This window comes from Spea bombifrons, chromosome 2 (assembly GCF_027358695.1).
Source record: "Spea bombifrons isolate aSpeBom1 chromosome 2, aSpeBom1.2.pri, whole genome shotgun sequence".
NCBI classification, from domain to species: domain Eukaryota; kingdom Metazoa; phylum Chordata; class Amphibia; order Anura; family Pelobatidae; genus Spea; species Spea bombifrons.
This window is the reverse complement of record NC_071088.1, coordinates 128378902-128398493: the sequence shown is the minus strand read 5'-3', so window position 1 is coordinate 128398493 and position 19592 is coordinate 128378902. Positions and strand designations below refer to the sequence as shown.

At 43.8% G+C, this 19592-nt stretch overlaps 1 protein-coding gene across 1 annotated transcript in view; it reads left to right on the top strand.

The window, feature by feature from the left end:
• The window catches only part of DDX10 (DEAD-box helicase 10), a 90422-nt gene that overhangs the window by 14931 nt on the left and 55899 nt on the right, over positions 1-19592 (top strand). The window contains exon 13 of the mRNA XM_053456455.1: positions 860-1238. Coding sequence (XP_053312430.1) covers positions 860-1238 — 379 coding nt within the window. The remainder of the gene's footprint in view (positions 1-859; positions 1239-19592) is intronic.

Sequence of the window (19592 nt, the reverse complement as noted above, 5' to 3'; positions counted from 1 at the left end):
CATGAGCCGCCAGAGCTTCGGGGTTAAGCCTCAATACGTGTACAGCGCTACAAAGGGCAGAGTGGCTCACCTTAGAGGGAGCACTGATTCGAGTCCAAACACGGTCTCCTTGCCTTTACCATACATAGTAATGGGCCGACCCCACCAAGAGTCTCGCACTGCTGGAATAACCTCTATTCCCCCATCCCATGTGTATAAAAAGCTGCATTAAATACACAAACACACCGCTTTCTTACCCAAAGCGTCCCAGAAGTGTCCCTGAAGGCCTGCCCCCCCCATTGGGATTACATCTAGAAAGCGAGTCTTGGGCTACTCACAGCATTCTCCATTAGAGCAGCTCGGCCGTGGAATATCCCTGCGCCTTCTGAACGCGAGTGATGGATCTGCTCTCTCAAGCAGTACGTGGTTTGCTAGGACTGAAATACCTACTGGGGGAAAAATGTTTTTCTAAAGCGGGGTCTCATTCATCCACGCTTAACAGCGGCATTCATTCCGTCTCTGACACGTTACATTCTCATTTCAATCTCAATTTCAAAAATGAATGCTTGATCTTTGGCCACTAAATGATTTTATTAAATATACATATGTTGCTGAAAAGAACAGTGGGTTGTTGGAACCGTCTTTTCTACATTTGGCTGATTTTCTTAGCGTGACTATCATGTGATTACGGTGGTCTGGCTCAACACAGGGAAGCTTCCATATGAAACACCAAACAATTTTCCACAACGCTTTGGCGGCACATCTGTAATATAAATATTGAACCAGTTCCGGTGTAAGAAACCGTTGAGAAACGGCTCAGGTGTGTAGTAGGCTCACTCGTTCCTGAACTCAATCTGCTTCGTTCTTTTTCGTGTTCTAGGTCCTTGGGTCTTGCGGTTGCTCCAAGGGTTCGTTTTCTAAACAAAGCCCGAGATGCTCAAACAAATCTTACTAAGAAAGAAGACGAGGCGGAAGAGCCCAGCACTGTCAGCGATGACGACATTGAGGCGTTCAAATCCCAGCTTGGCAGCAAGGAATCCGACCGTCAAGGCACAGAGGGTGGACAAACGTTGGATGCCTCCGCACAAGGCAGTGACGCGCTCGAGCAGTCTGACGATGAGGAACTCTCAAAGAACATGGGAAAAGCCACATTGCATTTTATGGACGAGGACGACGAGGATGAGGACTGTCGAGATCTTGACATCTTTACCGTAAAAAGAAGAGATGTTTTTGGAGTTGAAGAAGAGGACTCTACTTTGGTGAGTTATTTTCTTTTTAGTTCCGTATCATATGCTGTAATACTGTGAATTATGCTATCTAGCTACGAAGATCTCAAGATATTTACATGCGTAATTCTTCCAGCACTACTTTTGTTGTTGAGAGTTTGCAGTGAAACCTGGGGTGTCCAGATGTTGCTGCATACGTTTGGGGTTCAGTAATTTGTGGTATTGGTGCTATACGAAATCACACATCGGTGCTGCAGAAATCACACATCCATTGCCCTCTCTGTGTCTCTGAGGTGCCAAGATGAGTGCATGCGAACAGACAAGGGAGCAGCCCTCGGAGCCGCGGAGATGTCCTCTCCTTCTAGAGAGAAAAGCTTGTGTGTTGGGCCGCTGGAGCCATGGCAGCGTCCCCGGCAGTACTTGCCAGGTTTTGGCCATGGGCCATCTTATTGCGTAGTAAGGATCGTATTCAGAAAATCGTATAATAACTCATACTCAGTAGAAAAAGGCATGAACATTCGAGATTCATGTGGGTTTTATTTTTCCGTGTTAATATATAACAAAAGTGACATGCGGACTCACCAAGGCGTCTCATTTAGTTATGGCTTTATTCACAAAGCTGTAAAATATTGAAAAATGCATTAACCATTTATTAAACCTTGGTTAAGTCATTGAGGTGACTTAGAGCTGAAGCCCCATGGACGTCCAGTGCTGAGAACAGTTGTGTAGATTAGCATTGACAAAAACATGGTTTTATTTCATTTTGCGCTCAGTTTTATCTCACACCGCACTGCGCTGACTCTTTATGGCAATGATAATGAAGCCCTGTTTGATGAATCCTGCCCTCCATAGACTTTTTTTTGTCAGAGTAGCTGGCTGGGTGATTGAGCCTAAGCCATTCTATTGTTTACCACAAGGAAGTGTGATAAAGAGTTGGAGTGCTTGTCTAGTAGATTGGACTGAGTCACACGAATGAGTAATGTGCAGCTCTTTGAAAGCATTGTATTATGTTAAAACCGGTGAAAAAATAATTTAGACCAGTAATAAAAGGGTTGGAGTTCCCCTTAGACGGTAACCTTTCAAAATAACTAGCTTTATGATAAAAAGCCGAAATTATTTTTCGGGACAAGCAGGATGAGGATGCTGCTCCATTGAGTTTATAATTGAGAAGGAGGTTGTGGGGGGTGTATGACACAAGAGCAGGAAGTGCCGAGTCTGAGATGGACCAACTAACATCCCCTCTAACAATTTGACATCATCAGTGTGTCTCGGCCAATCAGATGAGACCTGGGGGCTTTTATCTCCAGTGAGGATGGCTAGTTTGGTCTCACAATGGGGTGTGGGTATCTAGTTTGGATATAGGTTCTTGGATCTAGGGAATTACTATCTGTAAGCAGGCAGTGCCTATGATACTTAAGTCGTCTAACCCCAGATTACTCCGAGCGCAGACGGTGAAAGCGACGTAACGAGAATTAAACCGGTATCAGAGACGGTCACGCACCCAGATCTTGCGGCCTGGCGCTCGTATCTCAGCATTTCTTGCTTATTGGCTCGATTGACAAACCTTTTGCTGCGATGGCAGACGAGGATTATAGCTTCCCTAACAGAAGAATGTAAATCCGTTCCGTCCTCATTAAAATTCAGCTCTCGCAGCGTTCTAATACAAACCCTTCTGAATACACCTTACAATAATGTAAGCCTTTGAACCGTGAATGCTACTTTTAATGAGACCTTTGCTGTTTAGGAGCGGGTCCAGAAACTAACTAGAGCCTCTTTGGGAGCAATTTAACAAGCTTTAGTAAAGTGTCCGTTTCTGTGCCGGAGATGACTAATTTCCTGTAAGTGCCGGCTCTTTTACCTCTTTCTGATTAAGCTTCAAATTTACTGACGTTTCATTCCAGAATCCAGTTTTTGTGAAAGGGTCACATATCTTATTAAGGGCTCTTTGGCTAATGTGTAGCATCTGCTTTGTATGCAGGTTAAGCAGTAACGTTTTCTCTCTTTATTATTCTGTTCCCCTGTCGGTTTCTTACTCGCTGGGATGAATTCATACTCCTTTCAGCCGAAAATAAAAATGGTTTATTGCCTTGTACTGACAATGTGCAGATCTCCTCATAGTGCTGGAAGAAAATCAGTCTTTGGGTGAAATTTGCTCCGTTTTGTCATTGAAAAACTTCTCCCATTTTCGGTGTATCTTGAATGGTTTAAGAGGTTCGCAGGAAAGTAAGTGGTAATGCATTTTCTCCATCTTTTGATCCTTCACCAGTGCAAGGCTTGGACCGATTAGCCATGTCTGTTTTAAGAAGAATTCTGATAAAATGACCAGCGTGGGGTTCCTGGTACCGGCCATCGTAGTGTTCTGTAAACATATGGGCAAAGTAGCCCAATCTAGTACACCTGCCCTGGCCAGTGGCCTCCATATTGACATGGTGGCTATGCATAAACATTGCCGGTTTTGTGGCTTTGGACATGCTCTGATGGGGCTCCTTCATGTACTGGATCCAGCCTTCTCCGGAGACAATGTTAGATATTTGTTTTTAAGAACATCTAAATGCTTCTCTGTCATTTTGATTTACTTCTTGCTATTACCCCGGATGATGGAACCTGCATGCTGTAGGTTGTTTCTTGAATGGAAAGATGAGACCTTGTTCTACTATGCATTTACTCCTTTACCATATCCATTGGGATGAACGTACTACCTACTACAGCAAAGCCATACCCCCCCTGAAAAATTCTATAATCGTCATGAAAGACAATCTTGTCATATGATCAAAACGCACATTCCTCACACTTGCATTTTCACATGCCTGATGATGATATACGTTATTTGATGAACAAAGAAGCCATAAATGTCTTGTAGACCGTGGCGGGTGAGGCTTATAACAGGAGTCGTACACATGCCAATTTGCATGATATTTAGTTTTTTTCCATAGTTCGGAACATATTTCCTAGAACCAATTTTCTTTGAAGCCATGCTGGTCTACCAGGCCCACGAATATGTTGCTTCCTTTACTGCCAATGTATGGCAATACGAGACATAATAGATACACAGACAGTTTTGCGGAACCCAAAATCTGAATCGATAGCATTATTTCTAAGCTGCATGTTTTGTATTTCTGTTGATCCGTATTCAAACGAAAAGATAAAAGGGACATTAATCCATAATCCGCCCGGGGCTGTAAAAAGCAGATGTTTTTTTTTCTTCTTCTAGAATTAGAAGTATGATTTTATTCTGCGAATAGCGTATAGGAGAACTCTTTGGATTTTTTATCCCTTTCATTTTCTATTTTGCTGTAAGCTCAAATGTACCCTTATCTCTTAGCCTGTGGTATTCTCATAGAAAGTTCAGCAGCAAAGTTCATGCGCAGTCCAGGGAATTAAACCTTAGGTAAATGGTAACTTTCTCTTAACACGGCCGAAGCTTTTTTGTTACAAACCGTCCAATATGTTTGCAAAAGGTTGATCTTAGCAAATGTACATTAAATATCAAGCTAGATTGCTTCCGCCAATCCCGCTGTAAAACAACTATAGAATAGAGGTGGAAAACTAGAAGACTTGTGCAAAGGAAACAAAAATGATATGGACAATTCTTAGTTTTTGATCCTTTTTTTTTTTTTGTTTTTGGTCCTTTTTTGTTTTCCTTCCCCCTTCGGTTTGGTTGAAAATCTGAGGGCATTTTACATTGGGGAAACAAAATGTCTCATTCACTCTCATTCCCTAGTTCACACTCTCACTTATAGTCTCTCGCACTCTTTCACGGTTTCTCTGCATGTCTCCCTACGTTCGATGACCGGATCTGTGTCTCTGTCTCCTTGACGTGCAGTGCCACTTCATTCATCCTTTTGTTCTTCTCACTACTTCTTGTTGGCAGAGAAGGTAGGGAAAGGTTCAGAGAGCGTGTGAATGAAAAACCCAACAAATTTAAAGGAAATTTTGGAGCACTTTGCTTTGTTTTCGTCTGTTTTCTGGGAGTCCCTCCTTGTTTTGGGAGATTTGTACAAATTGACCAAATTGTCTAAAAACAAGTTTTTAATCGCTAGTTTTTAAACATTTTCCTTTGGAGATCATGATGTCCCTTAGATCAGGCTAGAATTTCCGCTAATTTCTCCTTCCACCTCTGTAGCACTAAAATAAACTAATTCTGGGCACCGGTCCTTAAAAAGGACATTGTGGAATTAGAAAAAGTGCAAAGGAGGGCTACGAAATTAATAAGGGGACTGGGAGATACTAGTTATGAAGAGTACAAAATTATAGACGCTAGAAAAACGGCGTCTCTGGGGGGATATGATAACATTATATAAATATATGCAGGGCCAATATAAAGAGCTCTTCAGCGACCTGTTCATTAACAGAAATATACAAAGAACAAGAGGTTACCCTCTGAGACTGGAAGAGCGCAGATTACATAGACGACAAAGGAAGGGATTCTTTACAGTGAGGACAATAAAGGTATGGAATTCACTGCCAAGGGAGGTAGTGTTATCCAATACATTGAAAAGAAAAAATGTCGGTGCGCTAAGCTAGTCTCAGGCTCAAATAATACAAATGTATAATATGAGGCCTACCAAACAGGTGTAAGCATGCTGCAAGAAACAGTGTATTGGCTGTACAATGTATACAAGAAACAAAAACTGTCTGCGCTTCTTACCCTAATAAAGTTGGCAACAAATATATAAACATCATATAAATGAGAGGTTTTGGTTATATGAATTGGCCAAAGCATAATTAAGCTCACCCGCCACGTCAAGGCACACTCTCAATAGGGTGAGAACCTACTCTCACCTCCTACACAGTCCAATACATTAGATGCCTTCAAAAGGGGCCTCGATATTTTCTTAGAAAGGCATGACATACAGGGATATGAATAGAATAATATTAATATTTAAGAACTTCTTGATCCAAGGAGAAATCCGATTGCCTCTTGGAGTCGAGAAGGAATTTTTTCCCCTGATGGCAGATTTCGAAGTAGCTTAATTAGGGTTTTTTTGCCTTCTTTTGGATCAAGAATAGGAAAGTTAGGTAGAAGGGTTGAACTTGATGGACTTGGGTCTTTTTTCAACCTTATGAACTTGCAGTATGGTAGGTGAGCTATGAGCATCTCGGGCTCTGCAAAGCCAGCTGTCACTGCCTCACACTCAGACTCCCATCAGCCTGTAACTGCTGCTACTGACAAGTTAAAATGGCGGCAGCTCACCCATATATCTAATGCTTGTCCCTCCCCTTGTAAATGCTGATTGGACAGATTGAAAAAAGTAAGGAAAAACTCCCACAGGTTGTTGGCGCCATCAATCACAGCCATAATCATTTTTTTGGCTACTTCTACCCATCAGTCATGAATAAATACCCTCCTATACACAGTCCCTCCTACTTTACCTCACCAACGAGCGCCAAAACGGCTTGTAATGAACGGGTTTTTGGCACTTTTGCAATTAGTTTCATTTTTTTCATTGGGGATCGCCCTCGTTTGCGTTGATTCATACGAACGCGCTTTACGGACGCATTCGTTAAAAATAAAGTTATGGAAACAAATGCACAAGTCTTCAGCTTTTTTCAGTTACCTTCAATTATGTTTTGTGTGATTTTACATTTAAATACCTAAAAGATGTTTTGTTTTTTGTACATCTTCATTATTTTTTAAGTTGTCATCACTGCATTTACAATCAAGAAGGATAATCAGAAGGTCACCATGTACCTGAAGAAGGTCCCTCTAGCTATGGAAGATTCTTGCCTTGAACTCGTACTAAAGCCTTTTAGGAGCCAATTTTTTTTCTCGTGTTGGAACTAGCTTTTCTTATACTCTGGACCTTTTCTTTATAATTAATCACAAGAAACCTTAGTGTTTTTAAGGACGCCTTTACGCTCCTCGGTACTTTGTGTTCTACGGTTATATTTTGTGAAGAGATCAGAGGCAAGAAAGTTGTTTGGAATATGGAGCTGTTTTTAAAAATAGGAATCAAATAATTTAACCATATAGCTTACACACCAGCGCTGCAGATCTAAAGCACGTTTGATGGTAATAACATTGGCACAAGAACTGTGTGTGGGGGACGGAGGGGAGCTGGGCAGTGGCGTGTTGCTCCTGGAGAGATGGGTCAGAAGGGGTGGCAGCCCACTTGACAAAGATTTTCATTTATTATTATCGATGAGTTGTTGCAATCAAACTTTTGTGATAACTGGCAATGAGTCTTTATTTATGCTTTAACTGAGACAAGTGAGACCTGCAGTTCTTTAATGTGAGTCTGGGTTCTTTTGTTTTGTCCCGGACGAGTTGTCGATGCGCTCTGGGAGGAATTTTGGTCGCCGACTCATTCCTGGGAAAGTTTACCTCTGTTCCAAGTTTTCTCTATTTTTATTATTATTATATTTTATTTATATAGCGCCAACAGTTTACGCAGCGCTTAATACAACACATATATTCAAGGCGTATGACAAGACAATAAATGACAGACTAAGACAAACCGATACATTAGGTGGAGAGAGCCCGGCTCGCAAGCTTACAATCTTGAGTGGAGGACGGCCCTCACCGTGGTTTGCTGGAGTCCCAGAGCTTTAGAAATGGCTTTATAACCCTTTGCAGACTGATAGATGTCGGTGACTTTGTTTCTCATCTGTTGTTGGATTTTTTTTTATAGATCGCGGCATCATGTGCTGCTTTTGGAGACTTTTTAGCTGAGTTAATTTTTCAAGACAGATTCAATTTAATTGGTGTGGATTCAGTAGTGCTGGCAGTAATCGTGCCTCGCTGTGTCTAGTGAAACTGAACCCGATTATCAATTAAAATTGGTTAAGTGTTTAATTTAGTAACTTCATTTACTTTTTCCACACATGGCCAGGTGGTAGGGTTGCATAGCTTTTTCCCCTTCTATAGATGAAATAATCATTTTAAAACTGCATTTTTGTTTACCAAGCTATCTTTGTCTATATATGTGTGTGTGTGTGTATATGTATGTGTGTGTGTATATATATATATATATATATATATATATATATATATATATATATTAGTGTGTGTGTAAGGGCATGTACAGGATGATTGTGGTGAATGCAGACTCGCATCGCTGGAACAGTCGTACAATACTATAATTTTCTGTAGCCAGAAAAAGCTCCCTGGAGACATATTTTTTTTTTTAAAAAAAATAGCATTTCAGGACATTTTGTTTTTACGAAAGTTGATGTGTGTTATCAGCAGTAGCCTTAAAGGCTTCGGTAACATATCATTCAGTAAGTAACCATTGTGCTAAACATACAATCCCGCACCGTAACATTTTAAAGGAATATTTATTCCAGATATGAACTGGTACCCGGCCTCTGGCATCTGTAATAACGAAGCTGTTTCCGAGGGCTCAGCCGTATTCACCAAGCTGTTAAATATGTTAGAATTTCCGCAAGCGTTCATATAATAGATGCTCGGCCCGTCGGGACAGCTCTTGGCGGTTCCTTTCACCATTTCAGCATTGTTTTCAAAGGTCGCCGTGTAAAATGATCTCTGTATATAATGTCGTCGTATTATAAATCTCTCTACAGTAGAAATGCACAAAGACATGAAGTCCGATGAAGTTTGCTAGCCTTGCGTCTCTTGTAATTCTGCAGATTAAATCTCGGATGGACGTACTTGCTGATGATTTCAGCATCGCTCATCCCTGTTGTAAGATTCTAATGAATTTCCATGGAGTTGTTCCTGGTTTATAGCCGGATTACTGTTAGAATCAGAGATAATTAAGTGGTCTTAAATCCGGTGTCTATCTCCACTCCCTTTCTTGGAATTTCTAAAATCATTATGGTGGTTTCCTGGCATTGACAAAAATATCAATGTTTTTTTTCTCACTTTGCTCCAACTAATTTTCTTAATCTGAAGACCTGGGCGCTTCCGTTGGTGCCAATTGTAAGATTTTGGGTGATTTTCCTGGCTGAAACGCCACACTGAGCTGATTTGTTGCCATGCTAATGAAGTCCGTTCCTCCATAGACTTTCATTCGCCTAAGTGTCAGGCAGGGTGATTCAGACTGAGGCGTTCTGTTTATCACAAGCGGTATGATAAGGAGTCCTCTTGCAAAAATTCTGTGTAAAAGCTAATTTTTTTTTTAAAAAGAAGGCAGCGCAATAAACTTGTAGATATAACAAATCATCAAATGTATGCTCAACATCATAAAATATGAACTAGTTTTTACAGATCCCCAAACGGCTCCACGCTGATGCCTGTAAGGCTTAAAAAAATCATGCTTTTTTTTAATGTAATATGTGGAATGACGGCTTGCCCTGGATGTATCGTGAATGCTAGTGCTAGACAGCAGATATAGTGCGTAATAAAGAAGACCTTTTGTTAGTAATTAGATCGTTGGAATGAAAGTTACCTTCCCTACATTTTAAATTAACGTGAATCGCCCAAGCCTTTGCCTCCTGCACATGCCAAGAAGATCCCTGTAATTAGCAGACCATGGATTCTCAATATGTGTTAATTTGTGTTTGCTTGCTAATGGCGTGTTTGCCACATAAGCGCTGCGCACGCACAGAAGCCAATTACATCTGGATTTCACCGTAACTGGCTAATGAACACATTATCCCGCTGTGCTAAGATGTATTGATGATCTGATATGGAATACAGAACCTGGCAATTAGCGGCTGCTTCTAATGGTGTATATGTGTGTGTGTACATGTGTGTTTCACAGCAGTATACTGGATAACAGAGGGGTACGTCTACGTTTTAAACGTCTTCAAGCAGCCAACCGGCAGCAAAAAACCCGGGGACACGGTAAGTAGGGAGCTGCTGACCAGGAGGGGCCGGGGAAGCAATCGCCCCTGACGGTATAAGGGAGTGAGTGTTAATGTGTGTGTATGTTTGTGTATGTGTGCAAATATATTTGTGTTACTGGTGTGGGCAAGAGGCCAATGGGGCTGCCTGGCTTTACTTGCCCCCCAGGTGCCAGCTATCCCCCCTGTTAGGGATGCACAAACAATGTTTATTGTGGGAAACCCAAAATATAATATATATCGCCACGTCTCGCTTTATATCCTGTAGATAATGTAACTTTTTTATAAATGACTGGCTTTTTATTTATTTTTGAAGTAATTTCTATTTATTTTTTTTCCCATTTTGTGGGCTTGCAAGCAATGTTTTGTTTCCCACAAAGGAAAGGCATTCCGGATTACTTTTATGACGAGCCTCTAAGTGTCTGCTAACCAAGGTCCTAAAATTGCTCCGGGACACGTTTCTGATGCCGGCGATGCTTTATCCCTGATATACTGAACGCCGGGCGCTCAAATATATAACATGACTCCATGAGGCATTGAATTGATTAAAAGGAAGGAGAGACTTCCATATATTCTACATATATTCAGAATGACTTCTTCTCATACGTGCTCTGTATAGCTGGGCGCAGGGACCGGGGATGTCCTGGAACGCTTCCTCCGTAATCTTTCTTATTCTTACCATAAAATCTTCAAGTATGCGGACACGGGACGTTACACTTTCTTCATCTGGATGTTGCAATTTTTTTTTCCGTTTAGAATCTCTATAGATTCTATAGAACGTCTTCCCTACGTATACGTGGCCTGCTGATATCTGAGTCGGCCTGTAGGCACCTTCCACCCAGGTAAGCGGGAGAAGCCGTGGGATTCCTCCCATATGATTTATGAGTATGACAGCGGTCCGAGGGGACACGCTGTGAGCCTCAAACATCCTTATTTCCTCTGAAAAGTCTACCCAACCAAATCACGTACCCGCTGATCAAGACAACAAAAAAGCACAACTGCTGCCAGCATTTAATTTATTGCAGCGCACAGAAAGGCACACACCGGAGGGTAAGTGATTACAGACGCGTTATGATCCTTTGCAGTAATGTCTGTTTCTCAGGTATTGGTTGACCTGTGAAAAGGGAATTGCCTTCGACACAGCTTGGTTACACAGAATTACATATATTGCTTGACATGGTTCAGCAGTATGGGGTAGACAAAGTTAATGGGATTTAGTTCATAATGTGTTTCCTTAAAAAAATAAATATATGTATCTTAAAAATACATTTTTGACATAGGCAAGCAAATACCTGGAGCCATAATGCCCGATGGACATAATTCCAAGAAGCAGCTACCCCCATTTTTTTTGTACATTCAAACACACAAACAAGCAAAAAAACCCCTCAGCAACGTCTGTTTTACACCTTCATTTTAATAAATATGTAATGACGGGTCTTAAACCAGGCACAGTTTTATCTAAACCATGCGGATCTATGCTGTAGTTGGCTGGATGGGCCTCTGCCCCAACAGTGATATGCCTATCAGAAATGGTACCCGTGATTTATTTTGCCCCTACCCATAGAATTCTCCTAACTATTGTCTGGCTTGGCCCTGCACGCCAGAAACATTTGGGAAGCCCTCCTCTACAATCTCCCAGAGTGTTCATCAGGTCCCGGACACCAGACATGTCTGACAATCGATGGGAGATGGAGTCAGACCCGACCCGTCTGAAGACTGAGACCACCACTCGAGTGCTATCATGGCTGAGCGTCCCTTTAGATTGGCCGCGTGTTCCGGGCTATTGACTTTAAATACAAAATGCTTAGGATCTCCAGAATAAACGGAGGACGGAGTGATGCAAGCCAAACCTCATCTTCATTACCAGTGAGCAAATCCATACGTGCAAACGTACGCATTAAATAAACATGAGGATTTAGTACTGCATTTGGGCCAAAGCCCATAAGCTCGCCTTCCACGTCAAGGCACCCCGGGGGAGGTGAATGCTAACGGAAAACGTCTGGACTTTCCCGCGCAGTTTGACTCCTGCTAATAAATCCTGTTGCATTGACCCATCTCCCCTTCAAAGCACCCCATAAAACAAAGAAATGCTATCCCGCGTGCCCAGACAGCAAAATAAATGGCGCCGTTAACACTTTCTTTACGTTTTTCCAACCAGAAACGTGAAACTTGTTCTTTCATGACCGCGCGTTTCTCGGATGATCAATATCTTCTTCTCCCCGGCCCCGCATAGGGGAATACAACCCTCAATCACAGCTAGATTTCTGAGCAATAAAACTGTTCTGATTAGACGGCATGGAACTTGCATTTCTCATCGGTAGGCATGATGGATTAACTGCTTGAGGATCATACAACTTGTTTTTGTTGCAGTCGGTAAACCGTTTAGGGCTGGAGGAAAGTTCCACTCACTGCCATAATGGAATAACGCATTATCGCTGAAGCCAGGGTATATTCTGGGGGCATTTTCTCCCATAATCATGTAGGCCATATACGTGGTAGATTGGGTATTTTGCGTAAAAGTTTTAACGGATCGTGTTTTTGCTGCAGTTTATATATTGTACACGGTGGGAAAAGGTAAAGGGCAGCATGGGTTGGAGGGAAAGGTTAGGTGGTCCGCACACAGGGAGAGGGAAGGGCAAGCAAAGGGGGTAGTGTAGGGAGAGACAGCAGGGGTAAAGCCTCATGTGAGAAAAGAGATGGCCAGAACACCGAATGAAAACAAGCAAATCTTGAAACTAGCACTGAGATTTAGACATTTCGTTGGACGGGACCAGATAATTTACTTGCCAGTTCCTTTTGAAGCCGATGCCACTAGAAATGTCTGGCACAGAGGGAACGCTTGGGCACGGACATTCTGCGAATAGCTTTCAGACAGGAGGGCAGCTGACCGCTTTACGGCCGAAGCCTTCCGCAATCAAAGTCGGTAATAATCCTGCTTGTTGCTGTACAAAATGATAAAATGTTACCAAAATACATGTTTTACTTGATTGTAAGAATTGTGAAAGCCCCAAAGCGCTGTGTTTTGGGATCTTTTTGCTGAAGCGGCATTATCACATTCCCGCAGTACCTCGGATTCTATCTTAATCAGCAGCTTGTTCTATTTTTTTATGTGTTGTTGCCGTAAGAAGGCGCTTCGTCTGCGTAAACTTCTCTGTTCCCGAGACAGCAGAACACAAATGCAATTTAACAGCACATCCGATTACAGCTGCGGTCACGTTACACGCACGTAATCCAGCAACACACGCCACTGCATGTGTATTCCACGTAGCCTGTGCTTGCCAGAGCCAACAGTGGTTTAAAAATAAACACACACACACCTCCAGTCTATTCGATTTTGTTTCTTCTTTTAAGCATAGATGCCAACTAGTCTGAAAAGGTTTACTGTTATGGGCCAAGCGTTACATATACATGCGCGCCATCCGCATATACCTGTTATCTTTCAACGCTCCTTAATAAAATCGCCTATAACAATTGCGCATCATGTAACAGAAGCCGTTCGCCCTGTTAAGGACCTCGAATAAAGGTTCTTTGTAGAGTGAAATAAAGTAATGATTTCTGGATTCCATTCCAGTGGTTTCCATGGTGATTTTATTATTACCTATTATTACCTATCGCCAACAAAGTAGGCAGCACTGTACAATTTAAATGGGGTGGTTAACACATACGCAACAAATGTACATTAATACATAGAAACACATCAGGCGTTGGGAACCCGACCCGTGAGCTGCCATCTAGCCCTATGCTACTGTTACACAATGTTCCTGGCTGGAATGGTGGGCTTTGGAGGGTCCCGCTCAAGAGCTTACAATCTAAAGGGATAGTATGTGTAATTGGAATACAAAGAGGAGTGAAAATAGCGAGTAGCAGCTCCCTCTTTTGAAAAGCTAAATAACATTGTAGAAAAAAAAAAAGAAAAAAATGTCCCAGAAATATATATTTGCTACATATGCAGGAAAATATGCAAAATATTAAATAAAAAACAAAAAAATAAAATAAAACCTTCCCTTGAAATCTGCCAAAGTAGTGCCTCTATCCAGGTGGTGGCTAGCAGAGGGCTTGTGGTGTTATAGGAAAAAACAGATTTGTTTAAGATTTAAAACTGGATTTTTACCCCCAGGTTTACATCTCATACGCCTAAAAAAGAGCGTGGCGTATCTGAAGTAAATGTGCGCTTACAGGCCCCCCCCCCAAGCACCCTCAGCCATGAATTAATGATATCTGCTCTTTGGATTATGGCCGCGCGATTGGCGTTTTATTTGGATGCGGTCGGCACGCCGGCCGGCTCGGGTGAAACTCCCAGCGTAATCGTTTAGAAAGCTGCTGGAAGAAATCTGATTCACCCCGCGTAAGGGGGATTAGCGCACGCTGTCACTAATTCACCCGCTTTTTCCGTCATTCTTACAGTCCTGCCATCGACGTGACCGGATTAGCTGCCGGCGTGCATGGAGTGCGGCATAGCGCTGTAATAACGGGCGCTCTCGCTTATATCTAGCTGTCTCTCTTTATATTTTACATTTAGTAATAGAGCGCCATCAGATTCTGTTACGCTATTACAATAGGGGACAGTGAAGAGGAAGAAGTGGTTGTTTTTTTACATTTTTTATATGTATTCCGCTAATGTAAATAAACGAGGGGAAACGTCTCGGCAGCTGCGGGAACGTTTCATCTTCTTAAGATCTTTGTCTATCTTTTGAGATTTACAAGAAAATCTTAGAAGCTAAACGTTTGTTTGCAAGCTGTCGTTTTTGTCATATTTTGATCTCGTGGGACTGAAGCCGTAGCCGCGCTCACAGAAACTCCCCACGAAGGTATGCCGCCTGTGAATGCAGATGTTTTACTTCCGTTCCTGCAGCAATTTCCCCACCAAGCTCCAAGTTAAGTAGTGAACCAGCAGCTTTTGTTTGATTACTCTCACAGGATAGGTAAGACTGCTGCAAAAGAACCCGATTTATGTTCGTCTGCATCCCCAGAGTACGGTAATACCCCACTTGCATAGCTTAGATCCCCTCCCCCACTCCTCCGGGGTACTGCGGGGATACTCCGGGTCGCGGGAGCGCTGTTGTGGCACTTCCCACTCACCCGTTTAAAAACAGCATGTGTCCTACATCGTCAGCGGGGCTGCCCACCAATGGCAACGGGACCTCCTTCTCGTGGTAGCCGGTGCCAGAACGTTCCCCGGTATGCCCCCCCACATTTCAGGCGTCCAAATCGCAAGGCGCTAGCGGAGGTCTCATCAGCTGTGATTTGCTGACATCACAACATCTGGAAAATGAGGCATCCAGTAACGTCTTTCTTTTACCTCTCTAGATAGGTAAGGGGAATGTAGAGCATGCGAGTGAATGTGTGCGAGCGAATGTGTAAGTGTCAGGTAGTGAAAAGGGCAAAATAAAATGTCAGCTAGACAATATTGAGGTCCAGGCCAAGTGCGTTTCCCCTGCGAGGAAGGGTACACTGTCCATACATAATGCGCAGCGAGATCAATGAGATGAATTGTTCCTTCTCTATGCAACTCATTGTGGAATGATCACCTCTGAGACCCAACTGAACGGCAAAGCATGCGCAGACACTCAAAGCGCTGACAGGCACTTTACTTCTCAGTGCGCTCGGATTAAAGCTGTCACCGAAAGCTTTAACTACCTCGTCGGGGTATGAATATCACTGAATATGCATTAGCACTGCGCGTCCAAACCGCTTTAATGCACCAAACTAACACTACCGAGTTAAAGTGCACCCCTCGTAGAACAGTGATAAGAGGTGAAGGGTCTCTCGCATAGACGCTGTACAGCGCCCCTCACTGACATGCTTTGGAACCACGGGGGGAACCTCGGGCTCTAACGCGGGGTGGAAAGTTTAAACGCAGAAAGGATGTTCCTGACGGCGCTCGCTTACAGCACATTCATGCTAAAGCACTTTAATTAACCCTGCGAGTGCTAGCGGCAGTGAAAATACTGCAGTCTAAAACAGTGGCTGGTACATGCTGAACGTGGAGCTTTCTTGTAATGCATCTCGTCGCTATCAATAAACCCGATTATAGTTTGGGCTAAAACTTGGTATCTCTGGTAAATTGTATCTGGGATAGAGAGATGCCCACGATGTTCAGGGCAGACTAAGGTGGCCACGTTGGCCCATACGGGGACTATACATTTTTCACATGTTGCTGCCCGGCCGCCTGTGGGATGCATATCTGAGTAATTGGTAGGGGGGCACTGCTTTACCAAAATGATGGGGTCCTCCCTCCCAAAAAACTTTAACAATTTTTAGCAAGAAGCATGCATGTTTTCCAGGATATATTTAATTCACTTTTTTATAGTTTTTAGCTTTTTTTGGGAGAGAGGAAAATCCCATAAGATGAAATTTGGTGTCTTTTGGTGTATTTGAATGACGCAGATCGTCCATATTGATTTTTTTAAAATGTATTTTCTCATTCCCTGCATACCCCTGTTCTGTTTTGTGTATTTACTTGGTAACATTTCCCCTTTTCTGAGGTTTTTTTTACTTGGGAATTCAGTGCAGCTGCCTCATTAATCTCCCTTCAGCAATTCTTGTTTTAACAAGGCGCGTATAAATAGACACCAGGAATATGCGCCAATACCTGGATAAAACGATAAATTATCCAGGTTAAGCATCGTTCTCTTACCTGCAGGATGGGTAGAGCAGCAGGCTTATACATAGAGTACAGCACCGTGTACATTTACAGGGCTACTGTTCTCAAAGGACGTTTGACCGTTACGTGCTGCTCCCACAGGGAGATTGTCAGAGGGGGTAATAACTAGACCCCCCTCTGCTATTTGTCATCCGAGATTCAGCGACAATTTCTAACCAAAGAGGCAAAGAGAGAAGATCCCTCCATCACCACCAGCTGATTGGCTGAGACGCACGTTGACATCATCAGGGCGCAGCATGAGCTCATCAGCTTTCAAAAGGCAGCAGAACATAATTAGATCCACTTCATGTCCTGGAAAATCCTATACTAACTATAAGAGAAGCCATCTTGAAAGTTTACTGTCTCTTTAATTAGCGAGCAACACATTTAATTAGACTGCCAATGCTCTTTAATATTATACGTAGTTTATTCTAATGCAAGGTTTCCTTTGACCGCTTGTAGCCGGTAAAATGTTTCGCCCTCCCCTGTCTCCGCTCTATATCATTCTGTTTTCCGTCCTGTACTTTTAGCGCTGGCCTCTTATTTCGGAGAAGCCTTTTTGCGTTGCCCTCTCCTGATGAAATATCAGCAGTCGATGAGCTTCTTTGGAATCGTCTGGAGAATGAATCTGTTAAATTGGGTACCCGACGAGCTGTAATTTAAAAGGAATGTCTGCTGCCGGTAGAGAAATCAATTGCGCGACTACATGATCATCTTCAGAGCTGCTTCGGAGGTATCGCAAGGATTATGATCGTATACATCACAGGGTAGAATGAGGAAACCTTTGTAAAGGCAGGCCGTTTTCTTTCATTATGTCCGTGTTTAATGACGCCGGTACCTAATTTAGAGTGACCTTGCACAAAGGCCGCGTCTTCCGCAGGCTGATAAATATGTTGGTGGATATATTGATTTCTTCTAAGTCTTAAGCATGTGTAGGCTGTTCCCTGGATCGCAGCTTGGACAGCGAGAATGCTTGGCTTTTCCTAGGCTGGTTTTATGATCTAGAAACTACTCCTTGGATGAGGTCAGAACTCCTGTGACCCATTGTGGACCTTTTGTTTGTGGCCCCCAGTCTCTCCCCAACTTGTGAAAGTCTTTATGGAGCGTACACGGCTAAGGCTTTATGATGGCCCGCGTGTCGCCGCGTCGGGGATGGAAAACGAGTTCTGTCGCATGCTTCTGGTGGATCTATTTAATTTTCCCAATTGTCCTGCACAGAATTCAGGCCAGATCTGAATGGGAAAGCTGTCGTAACGTGAAGGTATTTATTAAAAGTGTCAGCTTCCGAAATGGATTCTCAGGTGATGTACGATTGGATGCGGGGATGGAATAAAGGGCAGCGGGGTAGAGCCTGTGCCTTACTCGCTGTGTTTGGAGATGATCAGCGAGGCTCGCGCCATTTGATTCCCTCGGGGTTTCTGGCGCGCTTGCTCTACTGAAACGCGTCGATATACGAGAACTAAAGGCCGGAACGGCAAGCTACATGGATTTTTCAAGTTGTGAATTTATTGTAAAATTTGCAATTAGATCTCCTTGTGACAAGGATAGTTTTATTTTTTTTTTTTTTTTTTTTTTTTTTGCAGTTTGAGGGAATTAATAAACCCTTTGAAATCCATTGGTTAAAAGTACCGTAGATGGACAGTCGTTCCCACGAGGCTTTGTCAGCCTGTGTGTGTGTTTTCCGATTTCCGAGTGATTCTTGCCCATTCTAACGATCAAGGTCTTTTGCAGTTGTTGAGCCAAATTGTTGAGTCTTGTGAGTGCGCTTCATAGAAAGAGAAAGAGAGGAAAGTAACCCAGAGACCCAGGGAGGCAGCGCTTCACCCGCAGACCCAGGGAGGCAGCGCTTCACCCGCAGACCCAGGGAGGCCGCGCTTCACCCGCAGACCCAGGGAGGCCGCGCTTCACCCGCAGACCCAGGGAGGCCGCGCTTCACCCGCAGACCCAGGGAGGCCGCGCTTCACCCGCAGACCCAGGGAGGCCGCGCTTCACCCGCAGACCCAGGGAGGCCGCGCTTCACCCGCAGACCCAGGGAGGCCGCGCTTCACCCGCAGACCCAGGGAGGCCGCGCTTCACCCGCAGACCCAGGGAGGCCGCGCTTCACCCGCAGACCCAGGGAGGCCGCGCTTCACCCGCAGACCCAGGGAGGCCGCGCTTCACCCGCAGACCCAGGGAGGCAGCGCTTCACCCGCAGACCCAGGGAGGCAGCGCTTCACCCGCAGACCCAGGGAGGCAGCGCTTCACCCGCAGACCCAGGGAGGCAGCGCTTCACCCGCAGACCCAGGGAGGCAGCGCTTCACCCGCAGACCCAGGGAGGCAGCGCTTCACCCGCAGACCCAGGGAGGCAGCGCTTCACCCGCAGACCCAGGGAGGCAGCGCTTCACCCGCAGACCCAGGGAGGCAGCGCTTCACCCGCAGACCCAGGGAGGCCGCGCTTCACCCGCAGACCCAGGGAGGCAGCGCTTCACCCGCAGACCCAGGGAGGCAGCGCTTCACCCGGAGACTCCTGGTCAGTCCTGGAGAGTTCCCAGATATGATTAGCATCCCACGATGTCAGATGCCACAGCCAGGCGCTATTACGGTGACATCTGAATATTTTCAGCTCTGCGGTATAGTCGGCCAGCAATTTGAATAGCATGTTGAGAAGCAGAAACACTGCCATTAATGTAAATGCTCCAAAATATATGGGCTTAACAAGTTACCAGATAGGGCGTCTCTTTAAATAACCAGAAATACTAAAACGTGAGCTGTTTGGAGGATCGGAGGCTTGATGTCTGTGAGGATAAAGGAATCGTGGTGCTTGCTGAGTGTCACAATGTTTCTGAAGCACATGCTACAAAAAAATAAGAAAAAAAGATCCCGGGAAATGTGTTTTTATGTAAAGCTGATTTTTCCAAGTTTAAAAAATTTAATGTGGAAAGTTATCCTCCCAAATTCAGAATAATTTGCTAAAATAACCTAATATCTTGCGGGTGGACATTTCTAGTACAAGGTCA